This window comes from Colobus angolensis, unplaced genomic scaffold (assembly GCF_000951035.1).
Source record: "Colobus angolensis palliatus isolate OR3802 unplaced genomic scaffold, Cang.pa_1.0 Scaffold164, whole genome shotgun sequence".
NCBI classification, from domain to species: Eukaryota; Metazoa; Chordata; class Mammalia; order Primates; family Cercopithecidae; genus Colobus; species Colobus angolensis.
This window is the reverse complement of record NW_012114755.1, coordinates 2637053-2656330: the sequence shown is the minus strand read 5'-3', so window position 1 is coordinate 2656330 and position 19278 is coordinate 2637053. Positions and strand designations below refer to the sequence as shown.

At 39.3% G+C, this 19278-nt stretch overlaps 1 protein-coding gene across 3 annotated transcripts in view; it reads right to left on the bottom strand.

Annotated features, from left to right (window-relative positions):
• Positions 1-17084, bottom strand: part of ZDHHC13 (zinc finger, DHHC-type containing 13) — a 53494-nt gene extending 36410 nt beyond the window's left edge. The window contains exon 1 of one of the 3 annotated variants that reach the window (XM_011937478.1): positions 16942-17084. In XM_011937478.1, the coding sequence (XP_011792868.1) occupies positions 16942-16968 (27 nt within the window). In that variant the 5' untranslated portion in view covers positions 16969-17084. The remainder of the gene's footprint in view (positions 1-16941) is intronic. The other 2 variants (XM_011937479.1, XM_011937480.1) reach the window with 2 other exon arrangements.
• Between the last annotated feature and the right edge of the window lie 2194 nt (positions 17085-19278).

The window sequence follows — 19278 nt, the reverse complement described above, 5'->3', positions numbered from 1 at the left end:
GGTCTTCCTCTGTTGCCCACGCTAGAGTGCAGCAGTGTGATCATAGCTCACTGCAGCCTTGAATTCCAGGGCTCAAGCAATCCTCCTGCCTCAGCCTCCTAAGTAGCTGAGACTACAGGTGCATGCCACCATACCCAGCTAATATTTTGTTTCCTTTTTATTTATTTTTTTATTATACTTTAAGTTCTGGAATGTATGTGCAGAACGTGCAGGTTTGTTACATAGGTATACATGTGCCATGGTGGTTTGCTGCACCCATCAACCTGTTATCTACATTACATATTCCTCCTAATGCTATCCCTCCCTTTGCCCCCCACCGCTAAAAGGCCCCAGTGTGTAATGTTCCCCTCCCTGTGTCCATACATTCTCACTGTTCAACTCCCACTTATGAGTGAGAACACGCAGTGTTTGGTTTTCTGTTCCTGTGTTACTTTGCTGAGAATGATGGTTTCCGGCTTCATCCATGTCCCTGCAAAAGAAATGAACTCATTCTTTTTTATGGCTGCATAGTATTCCAAGGTGAATATGTGCCACATTTTCTTTATCCAGTCTATCATTGATGGGCATTTGGGTTGGTTCCAAGTTTTGCGATTGTGAATGGTGCTGCAATAAACATACATGTGTATGTGTCTTTATAGCAGAATGTTTTATAATCCTTTGGTATAACCAGCTAATTTTTCAGTTTTTATTTTTGTAGAGACAGGGTCTTACTATGTTGCCCAGACTGGTCTTGAACTCCTGGCCTCAAGTGATCCTCTTGCCTCTGCTTCCCAAAGTGCTGGGATTACAGGTGTAAGCCACCAAACCTGACCTGAATTAGTGCTTAATAAGCAAATTTAGTTACCTATCTACAATTTTTAAAAAGTTGATTTTTAAATAAATGTATCAGAAATTGTATCTTCAAAATAGTCTCCTCAGGAGATTATTAGTTATTCCAATGGCATTACCTTGAAATGTTTTCAGAATTTCCTTTCTGAAACCGTCCTCAGAGCCATATAAAACAGACACATATTTTTATACTCTGAATATCTGAAAATATTATGATTTATTATACAGAGTGAAGTATATAAAACATATATGTATATATATATGGACTTCTTCTTTTGTAAAGAGTAACGAATAAATATAAAATGAATTTCCATGAAATCACTACCTAAGTCAAGATATAGAACTGGGCCAGCACCTTAGAAGACTGCCCGGACACATGCTATGCTCCACCACATCCCCACCCTAAAATAACAGTTTCCTGACTTCAGTTATAATCACTTTTTGCTTTTCTTTATAGTTTTATCTCTAATGTATGCAACTCTAAAAAGTACAGATCAGCTTTACATTTTTTTAATCTTTATACAAATGGAATCTATCATATGTATTATCTATCATTTGTTTTGCTTAACATTAGACTTGCAAGCTTCATCTATGTTGTTATGAAAGCTACAACAGGTTCATTTTCATTGCTGTAGAACATTCCAATACAGTAACATACTACAATTAATTTATCTATTTTACTATGGCTGGATATTTGGATTGTTCCCAGTTTGGGGCTATTATAAAAAAAATACATTGCTATGCACATTCTTGTACATGTCTCTAGGTGTATATATGTATATATATCTATGTGTATATATATATATATATACATGTAAACAATTCTCAAAAGCATATATCTAGAAGTGGAACTGTTGGCTTTGAAGATATGCTTAACTCATCTTCAAAATGGTTGTAACAGTTAAACTTTCCCCTGCGGGGTATGAGTGCTTCTGTTGCTCTACAATCATTAAAGAAACCTAGAAAAGTGAACAAAATGTATGAAGTAAACTGTATTCAGACTTTGGACAATGAGAACAGTAAGACTGTGATTGCCAAGATATGACGAAAAAGAAAAAAAACACAAGGTGAGCCCCATCATCCCAGCAATTTTGCAATCATGTGCACTGAGAGGAAAATACTTTGTTTTAGAGCCCAGAAGCCTTGCTAAATTGAGGAGACAGAAATCTGAGATCAGAGAGGCTGAGATAGCTGGCAGTTGTGGGCACATTTCAAGAGAGAAGTGAGCCAACCAGAAAAAAAAGGGACTCCAAAAAATCTGTACAGGAGGCCCATTGAGTCTTTGCAGAGTACTAGGACAAGTGATGTATAGAGGGAAACTTGACAAGCATAGGCAAAAAATGACTGGAGATTTGTAAACTGAACAATTACTGGAGTTTATACGTAACAGGAAGATGTTCAAATTCTGATCAGCCAAAGCGGAGAGTCTTTGATGACCCCTTGGGTTATTCAGTGGAGATATCAGAGGGCCACACCTTAGAAGTAGTGCTGAACTATATCTGGAATAAAGGCTACCCCAGAACCACTCTAGAGAAGCCTAAAATCAGACTTCAAAGGACTCAAATTGAGCAACATTAACTTTACCGCCTGCCAAACAATATTCAATAGTCTTTAAAGAAAGGCATCAAGGCTGGGCGCGGTGGCTCAAGCCTGTAATCCCAGCACTTTGGGAGGCTGAGACAGGTGGATCATGAGGTCAGGAGATTGAGACTATCCTGGCTAACATGGTGAAACCCCGTCTCTAAAAAAAAAAAAAAAAAAAAAAAAAAGAAAGGCATCAAATACCAGATACTCATCAACATGCACTCACAAAGTCCACTATCAAATCAAAACTCACTAAACATGCCAAGAAGCAAGAAAAATGTGATCCATAGCCAGAAGAAAACCAGACCTTGAAACTATAAAGATGACAAAATTAGCTGAAAAAGACATTAAAACAGCTAATATAAGTATGTATAAGTATTTAAAGGAAAACATTAACAAAATGAGCAAAGAAATTGAAGATATGACAAAAGACCTGATTAGAATATCTGCGGATAAAAATCAATTTCCTTGTAATCCCAGCACTTTGGGAGGCCAAGGTGGGCAGATCACTTGAGGTCCGGAGTTCAAGACCAGCCTGACCAATATGGTGAAACCCCATCTCTATTAAAAATACAAAAATTAGCCAGGCATGGTGGCGCATGCCTGTAATCCCAGATATTTAGGAGACTGAGCAGGAGAATCACTTGAATCTGGGAGGCAGTTGCAGTGAGCCACGATCACGCCACTGCACTCTAGCCTGGGCACCAGAGTGAGACTCTATCTCAAAAGAGAGAGAGAAAAAAAAAAATCAATCTCTAAAATACAAATTACACCAGATGAGATTAACAGCAGATTAAACAGTATAGAAGAAAAGACCATTTAAATTGAAGAAACAACAATGAAACTATCCAAAATGCAGCACAGAGAGAGGGTGATTGAAGATGTATAACTGGAGTTCCAGAAGAGAAGGAAAAAAGTTTTTTTTTTTTAATATTTGAAGAAGTAATAGTCAAAAATCTTCCAAATTTGGTGAAAATTATAAACTCACAGTAACTAGAAGTTTAATGGATCCCAACTAGGATAAACCCCGAAATCCTACACCAAGATATATCATGATCAAATCACTAAAAACCAGTAATAAAGAGATCTTAAAATCAGTCTGGACATTTTGGGAGGCCAAGGCAGGCAGTTCACGAGGTAAGGAGTTCGAAACCAGCCTGGCCAATATGGTGAAACCCCATCTCTACTAAAAATACAAAAAATTAGCCAGGCGAGGTGGTGGGCGCCTGTAGTCCCAGCTACTCCAGAGGCTGAGGCGGGAGAATGGCCTGAACCCGGGAGGCGGAGCTTGCAGTGAGCCGAGATCGCGCCACTGCACTTCAGCCTGGGCGACAGAGCGAGACTCTAACAAAAAAAAAAAGTCTGGAAGAAACAGACATATATGTTCAAAGAGGCAAAGATAAGAATACACTGAATACACTCAGACTTCTCATCAGACATAAGGCAAGCCAGAAAGCAAAAGCATAACAGTTTAAAGAGCTTAGTATGCAGCTTAAGCAGTGTTTACAGGGAATTTGTAGCTTTAAATGCTTACATTAGGAAAAAAAAAAAAAAGAGCCTACAGTAAGTTATCTAAGCTTTCATGTTAATAATCTAGAGAAAGAAAATTATACTCAAAGTGGATACAATGAGAAGAATATAAAAATAGAAGGAATTCATGAAACTATAAAACACAGAAACAATACAGAAAATCATTGAAGCCAAAATCTGGTTCTCTAGAAAGAATAAGTCAATAAAAGTGAGAAACCTTTGATCAGATTGATCAAGAAAAATGAAAAAGTACCAATGACAAATACCAGGTTTAAAAAACAGACATCACTACAAGAGCCTACAAATTTTGAAAGGATAAAAAGGGAATATTTTGAACAACTTTATGTCAATAAATTAGCAACTTAAGTGAAATATACAAACGCCTTAAAAGACACACATTATCAAAATGGATCTTAAAAGTAATAAATAACATAGTATCTATTAAATAAATTTGATTCATAATAAAACCTTTCTCATAAAAAATTCCAGGCCTATGTAACTTAACTGGTTAACCCTATCAAATATCTAGGGAAGAAATAATACCCCTTCAGAAAACAGAAGAGAGAATGCTTCCCAGCTCATTTTAGGAGGCAGAATCACTCCATATCAAAACCAACAAAGACATTACAAGTAAAGAAAACTACAGGCCCAGTATCCCTCATGAACATAGATACAAAAATCCTAAACAAAATATTAATAACGTGAATCCAGTAATATATAAAAAAGACTACACATCACAACCTAGCTTAAACATTTCAAAATAAATCAATGCAACCTACCACATTAATGAATAAGGTGAATATTCATATTAACAGAATAAAATATATATTCAAATATATACAACAGTAAAAAATATATATTCATCATAGAATAAAGCATTTAACAAAATTCTTTATATGAAAATTCTTTATGCAAAGCATATGACAAAATTTGTAAAATCTTTCAATACAAGGGAAAGAAGGGAACCTCCTCAATCTGATAAAGAACATTTACAAGAAATCTACAGCTACCATCACATTTAATGGTACAAGACCATTTTTACTCCAAGACTGGAAATAAAGCAAAGATGCTCATTATCACCACTTCTAATTAACACTGTACTATAAAGTACCAGACAGCATAATAAAGTAGGAAAAATAATAAAAATGCATACAGATTAGAAAAGAAGTAAATCCATTTTTACTTGCAAAAACATGATCATATGCATAGAAAATTCTAAGGAATCTTTTAAAAAAAGTTTACACTAGCATCAAAAAGGTAAAATACTTTAAATGCTTTTATACTGTATCCTGTATTTTTTGGTGTGTTCAGTGGGAGGGTCACATCAAATATAGCCATGCTTTCATTAACAATGAGGATATATTCTGAGAAACAAATATTTAGGCCATTTCATTCTTGTGCAAATATCACAATGTGTATTTACACAGAGCTAGGCAGTATAGCCTATTACACACTTAGGCTACATGGTATAAACTATTGCTCTGATCAGCATCGTATGTGTGGTCTGGCATTGATCGAAACATTATGGGATGTATAACTGTGCCTAGAAAATTGCTATAAATGAAAACTGACTTATTATTTTATAACCTCACCTTGCTTTTTACCATCAATAAAGTTACCTAGCTTTCACCTACCTTATCACCAAACCTATTTCTGTGACGTTTTCAGTTTAAAAAGAAAATCATTCTCTAAGGATGAATACACAATTGAGAATAAATAATTGAAGATATTTGAAATAATGTGTCAAAGTCAATTCTCCAAGAGTTCCAAAAAGTTTTAAGAATGAAAGTTTCTTAAATTTCATTTTTAAAAGACAGTTTTTAAATTTCTTTTAGAAATTTTTAATTTTAAATAAAGTTTTGACAAGACAAGGATGCCTGCTCTCAGCACTTCTATTCAACACAGTATTCGCAGTCCTCTCCAGAACAATCAGGCAAGAGAAAGAAATAAAGGGCATCCAAATAGGAAGACAGGAAGTCAAACTATCCCTGTTTGCAGATAACATGACTCTCTATCTAGAAAAACCCTCTAGTCTTGGCCCAAGAGCTCCTTCAGCTGATAAACAACTTCAGCAAAGTTTCAGGATACAAAATCAACGTACAAAAATCGCTAGCATTCCTATACAACAACTATCAAGCCTAGAGCCAAATCAGGAAGGCAATCCCATTCACAACTGCCACAAAAAGAATAAAATGCCTAGGAATACAGCTAATCAGGGAGGTGAAAGACCTCCACAATGAGAATTACAAAGCACTGCTCAAAGGAATCAGAGAAGACACAAACAAAGGAAAAGACATCCCATGCTCCCGGATAGGAAGAATCAGTATCATGAAAACGGCCATACTGCCCAAAGCAATTTACAGATTTAATGTTATCCCTATCAAATTACCAAAGACATTCTTCACAGAACTAGGAAAAAACTATTTTAAAATTCATATGGAACCAAAAAACAGCCTGAATAGCCAAGGCAATCCTAAGCAAAAAGAACAAAGCTGGAGGAATTACATTACCTGACTTCAAACAATACTATAGCGCTATAGTAACCAAAACAGGTTGATACCGGTACAAAAACAGACACATAGACGAATGGAATAGAATAGGGAGCCCAGATACAAGGCTGCACGCCTATGACCATCAGATCTTCAACAAAGCTGATAAAAACAAGCAATGGGGAAAAGACTCCTTATTCAATAAATGGTGCTGGGATTACTGGCTAGCCATATACAGAAAAATCGAAACTGGACCCCTTCCTTATACCATATACAAAAATCAACTGAAGATGGATCAAAGATTTAAATGTAAAATCCAAAACTATAAAAACCCTAGAAAAAAACCTATGACATACCATCCTAGATATAGGAATGGGCAAAGATTTCATAACAAAGATACCAAAAGCAATGGCAACAAAAGCAAAAATTGGTAAGTGGGATCTAATTAAAGAGTTTCTGCGCAGTAAAAGAAACTATCAACAGAGTAAACAGACATCCTATAAAATGGGAGACAATATTTGCAAACTATGCATCCGACAAAGGTCTAACATCCAGCATCTATAAGGAACTTAAATTTACAAGAGAAAAACAAACCCCATTAAAAAGTAGGTAAAGAACATGAACAGATACTTTTCAAAAGAAGACATACATGCAGCCAATAAGCATATGAAAAAAAGCTTAATCACATCACTGATCATTAGCGAAATGCTAATCAAAACCACAATGAGATACCATTTCACACTAGTCAGAACGCTATTACTAAAAAGTCAAAAAAATAAGAGATGCTGGCAAGGTTACAGTGACAAAGGAATGCTTATACGCTGTTGATGGGAGTGTAAATTAGTTCAACCATTGCAGAAAGCAGTATGGCGATTCCTCAAAGAGCTAAAAGCAGAACTACCATCCAACCCAGCAATCCCATTACTGCGTATATACCCAGAGGACTACAAATCATTCTACCATAAAGACACATGTATGTGAATGTTGACTGTAGCACTATTCACAATAGCAAAGACATGGAATCGATGTAAATGCCCATCAATGACAAACTGGGTAAATAAAATGTAGTACATATAAACCATGGAATACTATGCAGCCATAAAAAAGAATGAGATCATGTCTTTTGCAGGAATACGAATGGAGCTGGAGGCTACTATCCGTATGCAGGAACAGAAAACAAAATACTGCATGTTCTCACTGGGAGCTAAATGATGAGAACTCATGAACACAAAGAAGGGAACAGCAGGTTGGGCATGGTGGCTCATGTCTATAATCTCAGCACTTTGGGAGGTCACGGCAGGTAGATCACTTGAGGTAAGGAGTTCAAGAACAGCCTGGTCAACATGGTGAAACCCCGTCTCTACTTTAAAAAAAAAAAAAAAAAATTAGCCAGGGTGGTGGCTTGTGCCTGTAGTCCCAGTTACTTGGGAGGGTGAAGCAGGAGAATCGCTTGAACATGGGAGGTGGAGGTTGCAGTGAGCCGAGATCACACCACTGCACTCCAGCTTGGGTGACAGAGCAAGGCTCCATTGCAAAAAAAAAAAAAAAGAAAGAAGGGAACAACAGACACTGGGGTATACTTGAGGGTGGAGGGTGGGAGAAGGGAGAAGAGCAGAAAAAATAACTACTGGGTACTAGGCTTAATACTTGGGTAATGAAATAATCTATACAACAAACCCCCATGACATAAGTTTGTGTATATAACAAACCTGCACATGTACCCCCAAACCTAAAACAAAAGTTTTTAAAAGAAAGTTTTAAAATTTTCAGTTTTACTTAAATGAGTCCATAACCCCTCAAGGGGTTATTTTGAAGGGGCACTGTTTTTAAAAAGTTAATTTACAGTAAAATTAACTTTGGTATACAGCTCTATGAATTTTAACACATGTATGGAGTCATGTAACCACCACTATCATCCATTATAGTCACACCCTCCTGTAACCCCAACCAACTCTTGGCAACCACTGATCTGTTGTCATTAATTCTGTCTTTCCCAGGATGTCATATAGTGGAATCATACAGTATGCAACCTTTTAGGAGAGGCTTCCTCCACTCAGCATAATGGTGCTGAGATTTACTCAAGTTGTTGCATGTTATCAATAATTCCTTCTTTTTTATTGCTGTGTAGTATCCCTCTATATCGGTGCATCACAGTTAATCTATCCAAACAATCTGCGTGGGTTGTTTTCCAGCTTTTGGCAATTATAAATAGAGCTGCTAAAAATATTCATGGACAGACTTTTGTGAGAACATGCTTTCATTTCTCTAAGAGTAAGATTGCTTGGCCATATGTTAGGTATATTTAAATTTATGAGAAATTGCTAATCTATTTTCCAGACTGGCTATACCAGCTTGCATTGCCACTAACAACTATGAGAGTTACAATTGTTCTGCATTCTCACCGGCACTTGGGATTGTCAGTCTAATAGATGTATAGGGGCATCTCATCATGGTCTTAATTTGCATATCCTTAACAGCTAATGAAGTTGAGCATCTTTTCACGTGCTTATTTGCCATCTGTATATCTTCTCTGGTGAAGTGCCTGTTTAAGTCTTTTGTCCATTTTTCAATTGAGCTGTTTGTTTTCTTACTGTTAAGGTTTGAGAGTTCTTTATGTTATATATTCTAGATACAAGTCTTTTGTCAGATACGTGATTTGCAGATATTTTCCCCTGGTCTGTACCTTACCTTCCCGTCTCTTAAAAGTCTGTTTCATAGAGCAGAAGTTTTAAATTTTAAAAAAGTCCAATTTATCAATTTGTTTATGGATTGTACTTTTGGTGTCGCGTCTAAAAACTACTGTCTTGGGGTCACAATTCCTCTGTTCAGAGAAGAAACTTCTCTCTCAGTGTTTCTGGTGCCTGTGCTGCCAGGAAATCCCTTTGCTGCTCCTTGAGCTTTAACTAGATAGCTTCTCATAGAGCACTCGCTGTCTGCACTGTTGCTTACTTCCAAGGCTCAAGTCAAAGCTGGGGGCAAATCAGAGAGAAAAAAAGTAAATCAGCTACTGATTTGGTGGTTTTTGAATTCCAGCCTTTTTCTTCTTCAGTCCACCTGCTTTCCTGAATAGGTAAATTCTGATTTATCTGGTAAATAATCAATACCCCGGTACATACACACACACAGAATCACACACAGTTAAAAATAAACATGTAGGTAGTTAGATTAAAATGTAAATAAAAACATTACTTTAGGATGCTTTTCCTGATGTCACGGTTTAAGTATATTCAATTGGAAGAAGGCAAAGGGTTAGGAAAAGAGTTGAACTATACTCAAAATTTCTAGAATTTCAGTAAGTAACAGGTGTAACAAAAAGTACAGCTAAGATTAACAAAAAAATCAGTGTATTTTTATATAAAAAAATTTTTACTAGAATTTTAAACTATAGAATGATACAAATTAATTTTAAAGATCTAGCAATACAGAAGTGAATACAGGTTTAACAATCTGGACTATTTCCTCTCCAATACTGTACCACCAGAGATAACCAGTATAACAGTTGGGTGTATCTTCCCTCATTATGTATATATATTTTAACATATATAATATTGTGCTATATATATACATACACACACATTTTTAATCATTTCCTTCTTATACTTATTGAACAAATAGGATCACATTATATACATTATTCTTCAACTTGCTTTTCTCATGTAACAATATATCATGTACAGTCCTGCAGTTCAGTAATATTTCACTATTGTTCCATTGTATATAGATATAGCATAATTCATTCAACCATTCCCCTTTGGCTAGAGATACAGGTTGATTTCAGCCTTTCACGTCTACACACAATCCAATCAATACCCTGGGCATTCTAATTCTATAGGACTGATTCCCCAAAGTAGGACTGTTGAGTCAAAAAACGTGCATTTTAAACATAAATAGATTCTGACCAAATACTCTCCCCAATTCACAGTTCCAACAGCAAAGTATATACATGTTCTTTCTCCCTACAAACCTTCCCAGAACCGAATATTATCAATCTTTTTACAGCCTTGACAATCTGATGGCTAAAAATGGCACCCTATTTTTCATTTGTACTCTCCTAGTTGCTAATGAGTCTGAGTGTTTTGTTTGTTGTTGCTGTTGTTGTTGTTGTTAGGTATATTGGCTCTCCACATTTTCTCTTTTGTGGATTGCCTTTTCAGAGTCTACTTATTTTTCTAATGAATTGTACATATCTGTTTCTCTTTGTAGGTTAGAAAGATTAACCCTTTTTTGTTTTGTTTTTGAGATGGGGTATTACTCTGTCACCCTGGCTGGAGTGCAGTGGCACCATCAAAGCTCACTACAGCCCTATCTGCTGGGATCAAGTGATCCTAACACCTGACCCACCCTCGTAGCTAGGACTATAGGCAAGCACCACCACACCCTGCTGATTTTTTTATTCTTCTGTAGACAGGTCTCGTTATGTTGCCCAGACTGGTCTTAAACTCCTGACCTCAAGTTATCCTTCCACCTTGGCCTCCGAAAGCACTGGGGTTACAGGCATGAGCCACCACACCCGACCCTGACTCTTTGTTTATACACAGATTTTTCATTTGTTGCTTCTTATACTGTGTTAAGGCATTAAGGACATCAGCTTTATTTTTCACGTATAAAGTTGAGGAGATTTACATGTTTTAACGTGAAGAATATCCACAATTAAGAGCATTTGTTTAGTAGGCAATTAATTACTGTGTATTTATGATGTACAATTATGCTAAGGGCATAGAAGACATGGGTGTCTCTCCTCTAGGAATTTAAGTCTAATAAGGGAGATATGTCAGAGATAGAGTAAAATAATAATAGGAAGCAATATGTGATATATATGATTAAATGGCAATTACAAGAAACTAGAAAACAGGAGATATATTTTGTTCATATCATCATTGTTTACCCAAATCCAGATCAAAGTAAAACCTAAAAATGACTATATTCAAAGCTTATGTTTGAAGTCAATCATCTACAAAGTGAGGAAGGTACACTCAAGGCCATATGTGCAGTAACCCACTAGGTAATGTGAGAAAAAGTTAAAGCTTCTATTATATTAACCTTTTATCTTTTTACTTAAAAAGGAAAAAAAAATTTACAAATTAGAGTTTTTAAAGCTTTACCAAATTTATTTTTTCTTTTTAGCACACCTCTGCTGGCAGGAAAGCTTTACTAATTTTTAACAATGTCAGTCTCATTTATTGGTATGCCAAGCAGGTCACTCCTTATACTCTGTTTACAAGGTAACCTGGGGGCAGAGAAAGCTTCCACAAACAGAGAGTTGACAGTAGGACCTTCAGCATTTTACAAAACATATTAGATTATTTTCAAATTATATTGTTAAATTTTAACTAAATTACCTCTCCCAAAATGAGCAAGTAGCTTAAGCTGATTTCTACAAAGAAGCCACGAATTGAGATAATAATAATAATAAGCACAAGCAAATAAGAAAACAGCAGATCAGGAACTCTTCATCAGACACATGAAGTATAAACAAAGATGATCTAATCCAATCTGACAAGTCAGTACCCCCTCGGAAAAAATTCTAAATTGTCAAAAGGCTAAACTGAGGCAGATTTATAACCACTATCTTTAATTCAAATCTTGCCATGAGCATATACTAAGCTATCAGTTAATGAATATAATTTAGAAATACATTGTCAAATCTTATAATAACATGATCCATGACAACATGAAATCGGCAGCCGGCTCCCATCCCCATGTTCAAACAGAAGAGAGCTGAAATTTTTATTTTCTGTCAAGTTTTCTGTGAAGCAAGGTCAGGAAAAGGAGGGCAAGGACATGGCAGAGAAGGAGATAGGCAACCTTCAGTCTCAAAAGATGGGGAAGAAGACACATTGAGTCTCTGCTTCCACAGTAGACTCTCAGCCTACTCTCTCCTGATTGCACTGATGACACGGGCCAAATAACCAGATTCCTAGTACTGCCACATTGGCTGTATGATAGTGGCGAATCATCTACTCTATTTTTGGCTCATTTCTACATTTGCAAAATGAAAGAGACAGACCAATACACCCATAAAGCTCCTTCTAAGTAGTCTCATGTTGCATGGTCCTAAGCCAAGCTGTTACAATAGTCATTATGGACTTGGGAACTGGTAAAGACTTTACTGCATGAACAAACACACTATATGGATAAAGAAGTTTAACTGCTACATGGCTGCCTACAATGTTAAGGTAACAGAACAGACTAAGCAAATTCTTACAATGCCAGCCAACTCCCAAGAGTTTTCATTAATTATTCATTCAGGGAAATATAAAGAACACCTATACAAATCACAGAAGTAGGTAATCGGGGATAACAGATGAGTAAGACACAATTCCTTCCATAATTCATTCATTCTAGACATTTACTGAATGCCTACTATGTGCTGGGCACTATTGTAGACACAGCGATATGGCAATGAACAACAGACAAGGTCCTTGGTTTTCAAGGAACTTATATTCTAGTTAGGGATATACTCACTTCCCCATTTTCAGAGCAGAGTAAAATACAGACTACTCCTCAGACCTTGAACTAAAGAATGGGTGGACTCCAAAAGGCAGCAAACAATCAAACAAGATCATATCGTGGCTGAGTAGTAGTGAAAATGCACTGCATCAGGAGCCCTGACACCTGGGCTCTGCTAACTTGCTATGAACCTTTGGAAAGTAAGTTATTATTTTTGAGTCTTGAATTCATGGGAAAAGTTAAAGGGTTAGACTAGATAAATGGTTCTCAAACCTTCCAAATGTCATGGACCTTTTTGAAAATGTTTCCAAAATTAAGGCCTCTCTATTTAAGAGAAATGCACAACTGCACATGTAAACTAACTTTTCAAGATGTTCACTAATTCCAAGATGTTCACTAACGCCCTGAAGCTTATCCTATATGCCAGTTTAAGAATCTCTCAACTAGGTAATTCACTGAAAAGCCTTCCAGCTCCAAGTATTCTATGATTCCATTCCATTTTACTTCCTCCAGTCTTCCTAGGATTCCAGTCTACAGCTGCCTCAAGATAGCAGAATAACATGTTTTTTGTATTGTTGTTGTTTTAATTAAGATACACAGGGGAAAAAAATTTAAAGAGGGAACAAAGAGGGATGCCAAGAAAGAGATATGTAGCTAGCTCACTGTCCTCCACAGAAGAGTGAAAAGCAGAACAAGATATTATGAAAATTATCTAACAGACATATGAATACATTCGTGGTAATTTTTACAACATAGCCTCAAAATTATTTGCTACTTCTCCATCAAGAGGTAAAGGTCTATGTCCCTTCCTCTTGACTCTGAGCTCTGTGACTACCTCACTAATAATATATTTCGAAGTGATGCTGTGCCAGTTCGCAGGCCCAGGCCTTAGAAACTGGCAGCTTCTTCTTCCTGGCTCTTCTATTAGATGGTCACTAATGGAAGTCAGCCACTATACTGTGCAGAGGCCCAGGCCATGTGTAGGTGTCTCCACTGGAACTGAACTGCCAGATGTAAGTGAAGACTTGTAGATACCAGCCCCGGCTCTCAAGTCATCTCCAGCTTATGAGTCTTTGCAGCTGAGGCTCCAGACATGGTGGAACAGAAACGAACCAACCCTGCTGCAGTCTGTCCAAGTCCCTGACACACAGAGTCCATAAGCATGACAAAGGCTGTTTCATACCACTATGTTTTGGGGTGGTTTCCTACACAATAGATAACTAGAGCATCTTTAAGTTCTGAGGGATCGTGTAATACTTCTCACACAGAGATGTCACAAATGCGATTATTTTTCTAAATTATATACAAGAATTGTTAAAGTTACAATGGGCATTAATTTAAGCCAAAATCAAGATCTAGAAAACCACACTCAAACTCCAGTGACAGTCATTATCCTGCCAGATTATCAAATAAAAAGAGAGTGAGAGAGAAGGAGCGACTGAGAGAGAAATATGTGACAGTCATTAAAAGTTCTCATGTCATTAAAGTTCTCATTAACAGAAGTTCCAGAGTTTAGTTTCCAAGTTCATTCATTGACAAGTATTTACAGGTACTCACCAGTGCTGGGCATTGTTCCAGATGCCAGGCACACAACAGTGAACATAGCAGATAAAAATCACTGTCCTTATAGCACTAACATTCAGTGGAGGAGAAAAAAACAATAAACAAGACCAATAAGTACGTTAAATGGTGTTAAATGCTGAGGAGAAATCTAAAGCAAGGAAGGAGGCCAGGGAGCCTTGCTGGTAGTGCTGATGATGGAAAAGGTTTGCAATTTTAAATACGGGGGTCACAGAACTCCACACAGAGGTGTCATTTGTGTCAAGACTTTAAAGAGGTGGGGGAATAAGCCAAGTGGGCACACAAAGAAAGAGCATTTCAGGCAGAGTAAATAGTAAGTACAAAAGACCCTGAGGCTGGTGTGGCTGGGGATGACGGGGCAAGCAAGAAAGTAGTAAAAGATGAGGTCAGGCCGGGCGTGGTGGCTCACGCCTGTAATCCCAGCACTTTGGGAGGCTGAGGTGGACAGATCACGAGGTCAGGAGATCGAGACCATCCTGGCCAACATGGTGAAACCCCGTTTTACTATACAAAATATTAGTAGGGCGTGGTGGTCCGCGCCTATAGTCCCAGCTACTCAGGAGGCTGAGGCAGGGAAATCTCTTGAACCCAGGATGCGGAGATTGCAGTGAGCCGAGATCGTGCCACTGCACTCCAGCCTGGTGACAGAGACTGTCTTAAAAAAAAAAAAAAAGATGAGGTCAGAAAGGAAACTGGAGACCTGATCGTATAGGCAAATCCTGGCAAAAATCCAACAGCACTGATCTTGGAATCAAAAGAATCGAATTCAATGAGAACAGTAATGTTTTTGTCTGTTTTGTTCACTAATTTATCACAGCACCTAAAACGGTGCCTAGCAGATATTCAAAACACATTTGCTGAATGAACGACTGAAGTCTTGGCTCTATCACTTAGCAGCTATTTGACTTGTAGCAAGTGATTCCAGTTTTCTGAGCCTCTGTTCTCATCTTTAAAATCAGAATAATCATTTCTCCCCACCTCAAAGGATTATAGTGAGGATCAAAAATGGGGAAGTATTTTGCAAACTGCAAAGCAGTATATATAGGTAAGCTCTTCACATTATTGAAAAAGTTAACAAGAGCAATTATTAACAACAACAATGATATCTCTACCTTTCCCTACTAAATTCAACCACCAAATCATTCTCTCCCTCTCTATAGGCCACGGAACTGGGACAAGGCTAATCTTCCCTTCAGCACAGAAAGGAACTTTAAGCACTTGAAGGCTTTTGTAAATGAGTGGCAGTAATTAAGACATAATAGTTACTCCTACCAACTTTTCTTTGAGCCTCTCTGAGAAAAAGAATGAGGCGCTGTTTCCGTGTGAAGATTCAACACCCTTTGGTAAAATCCAGTCTGCCTGAGAACTATTTATTTTTCTGTCAAAATGCAAGAACAACCAATAAGAACACCTTGACATCGCCCCAGACATCTTGTCCCTCACTTAAACCTATACAAGACCTTGCTGAAAGAAGGGAAAGGGAGAGCATGAGGAACACTCTCGGGACTGAAAAATGTTTTTACAGATCAACTAATCCAATCATCCCAAACTGAGAATCTACCGCCTAACTCGTTCCAACTGAAGAGAGCTTCAGTGTTCTCATCTGTATATGGGGATAATATCTTAAGGATGCTTCAATTCTGGAATAAAATAATGCATATGAAAGCATCTGGCACGGGTTATGCACTCACTAAAACTGGCTGAATCTGGAAATTCTGCATTTATTCAATAAATATTAAGTGAACGTCTACAATATACAAGTCAGTACTCTAGGCACTAGGAAAGAGCCATAAGCAAAAAGCACAAAAATCTCGTTCTCTTGGAGCCAACATCTACCTCCTGTAACTTCCCCGACTGGCCCGCTTCACTTCTTTGGAACTCCGTCTGGCTTTTATACAACACCTCCTCCACGGAATATTGTCCTTTGAGATTTTGCAGATCCCTATGTGTACCTCCCCTCTCCACGCCCCTTTCCTCCATCCTAAACAAGCAGCCTTAATTCTTTCAAGGAGTAAGCAAGGATACGGAAACAGAAGCGAAAACTGGACTGGGTGGGGTGGAGGCGGCTGCCAAGGCGCCAGGGCTGAAAAAGAAATCAACAGAACCGCTCCGACTCCAGGGTCCGAATCAGGTGTGTAACCTGACACCTCTCCCGGGAAGGGCCATCCTCCCCTCCCCAGGCCCACAGAGGTCCCCGCCAGGCTCCGGGTACCCGCCCCAGGGGGCGCCCTGGCCAGGGTTGGAGGCTGGAGGGGCCGGCTCGGGCCCTCACCCGTCAGTCCTTGCCCTTCCTTCCCAGTCACCTCGGAGAGAATTTCCAGCATCATTCTTGGTGTTTCCAGGCTCCCGCTTCCCAGATGCAGGCCCCGCCGCTCCCGAAACCCCCTCACCGAGCGGCCTCTCACCCATACCGTCCTTTCCTTCACAGCTGCAGTCGCTCTCCTGGCCCCCAGGACAGCCACCGGCCGGTCGCACTCACCTGCGAGCCCAGCCCCGGCCCTTCCATCTCCCCAGGAACCCACAGCGGCTGAGGTTACTAGGCAAGTAGCGACTGCCGCCAGTCCGCCAGCCCGCCTTGGGCTGCCTCTTCTCCCACTTCCTGCTGGCGCCCTCACCTCCGCCGCTGCGGTCCCCGCTCGTGCCCTGAGCCGTCAATCGGTCCCGGAGAACCAATCCCAGCGCTCCATCGGCTAGGGGCGGGACTTTCTCACCTCCAGGGAAACCCGCTGTGAACAGTTTGCCAGAGGTTCCACCTCCGACCGGCGAGTGCATGTCGCTCCCCCAGCCCCAGCCCAGGACCAAGTGCCCCAGCCCCAGGTGCCACGGTCCCCAGATGTGCGCCCGGGGTCAGGATCAGACTGTTATTCCAACGTCAACCACCATCTATTGAGAGCAAATCTGGACTTGGCTACTTAACTGCTAGATGACCTTGTGAAAGTCTCTTATTTTACCTCAGTTTTCTCATGTATGAAATGAGGAAAATAAGGGTACCTACTTCATGGAATTATCAGGAGGATTAAATGAGAAAACGCATGTAAAGCCTCTCAGCCAGTGCGTCACATATAAAAAGGAATCAATAGATGTTAACTATTTAAATGTTTTCCATTCTATTTGTGTGATCTTGGGCAAGTCACCTCTACCGGCTGGGGTTCTGTTTCCTCATATGAAACAAAAAATGAGTTCTATGGCCTAGGCTGGAGGGGGAGTGGGCGAGAGCCTCCCACTTGAAACGCACCTCCCCCCTGAGCTCCACGACCCTTTGTGGAGGGCACTGGAGGAACTGGCTTTTTTTTTTTTTTTTTTTTTTGAGACGGAGTCTCGCTCTGTCGCCCAGGCTGGAGTGCAGTGACCGGATCTCAGCTCACTGCAAGCTCCGCCTCCCGGGTTCACGCCATTCTCCTGCCTCAGCCTCCCGAGTAGCTGGGACTACAGGCGCCCGCCACCTCGCCCGGCTAGTTTTTTGTATTTTTTAGTAGAGACGGGGTTTTACCGTGTTAGCCAGGATGGTCTGGATCTCCTGACCTCGTGATCCGCCCATCTCGGCCTCCCAAAGTGCTGGGATTACAGGCTTGAGCCACCGTGCCCGGCCTGGAGCTGGCATTTTTAAGCTCTGTCCAGCTTGAAGGTCTATGAAACAAGCATTAGGGATAACTGGGGCGCTCCAATGGGACAGTGGGGCTCTCCTACCTCAGCCCCGAGTAAACACAGGGGTTTTTCTAGCCCAGCACTGAACACAGTTCTTTGTAATGGTTCCTTAGATGTGTCTGTTGCCAAGTGGAACCAGATTAAGACTTCTGGAAGCTAATTTGAAAACGATCTGAAAACATTATGACTTCCTTATTTTATAAAAATAATACTAAATCATAAAATAAATATCTAGAAGTTCAACAAAGTGCTGAGTTTTCTCATGAAAAATATTGCTATGATACAATAAAATCGTAGGTGTGTTACTATTGATTTAGTGTCTGTGTCCTTCGGGTACATCAGCCCTGGCTTGCCCCCAAAAGCCCAAGCCCTTTGAGGACAGGAACCATGTCAGATCCATCTCTGAACTCCCAGTGTCTAACACAGCACTGGGACATGGAAAATGCTCAGCACAATTTTAATGAATGATGGATGGATGTACAGGTGTGTCATTAATACACGGACAAATGGAGTGACAAGTAGAAGTGCAAGCAACTTCCACCGAAAGTCAGAGGAAAAGGCAATTATCCAACAGGTTAGGATGAGGCATTGGGTGAGGATTCACAGAAGAAAGAATGTTTGGGTTTGGTCATCTTGCTTAACTAATAAGAGCTTTCTTTATTCATCACTTACAATGTGTTGTCACTGTGCTAGTGTTTCCATACATTATGTCTCATCCATGAGATGGGCGTTATTTTCCCCAACTCCTGGGAGAAGAAACTGAGGTTCAGGCTGATTCCATAAACCCCTAGTCACTCAGCAAGTAAAGTAGTAAAGAATGTATTCAAACCCAGGTTTCTTACTGCAAGCATTTTGGCTGAAGTAGTTTGTTTCTTTCATTTTCAAAGACTGATTTAGAAGATGTTGTAGAACTTGAGGGAAGCTTAAAATCTGTTTCAATGCCTCTGCACTGATATCCTAACACATTGGAAGATTTGGGAGCAACTAAATCCCAACACCCCACTCCTTAGCCAGGCTCCTGGTTTCCCTCTGCTCATGTTTTATGCTTCCAGTGAACTATTTCAGATCAAGCATATCCATGTCTAATGGCTATATGAAACCAAACCCAGTGATAGCCTCTAACTGCCAGCAATACCTCTCATCTTTGAAGACACGTTTGCTGGTAGACATA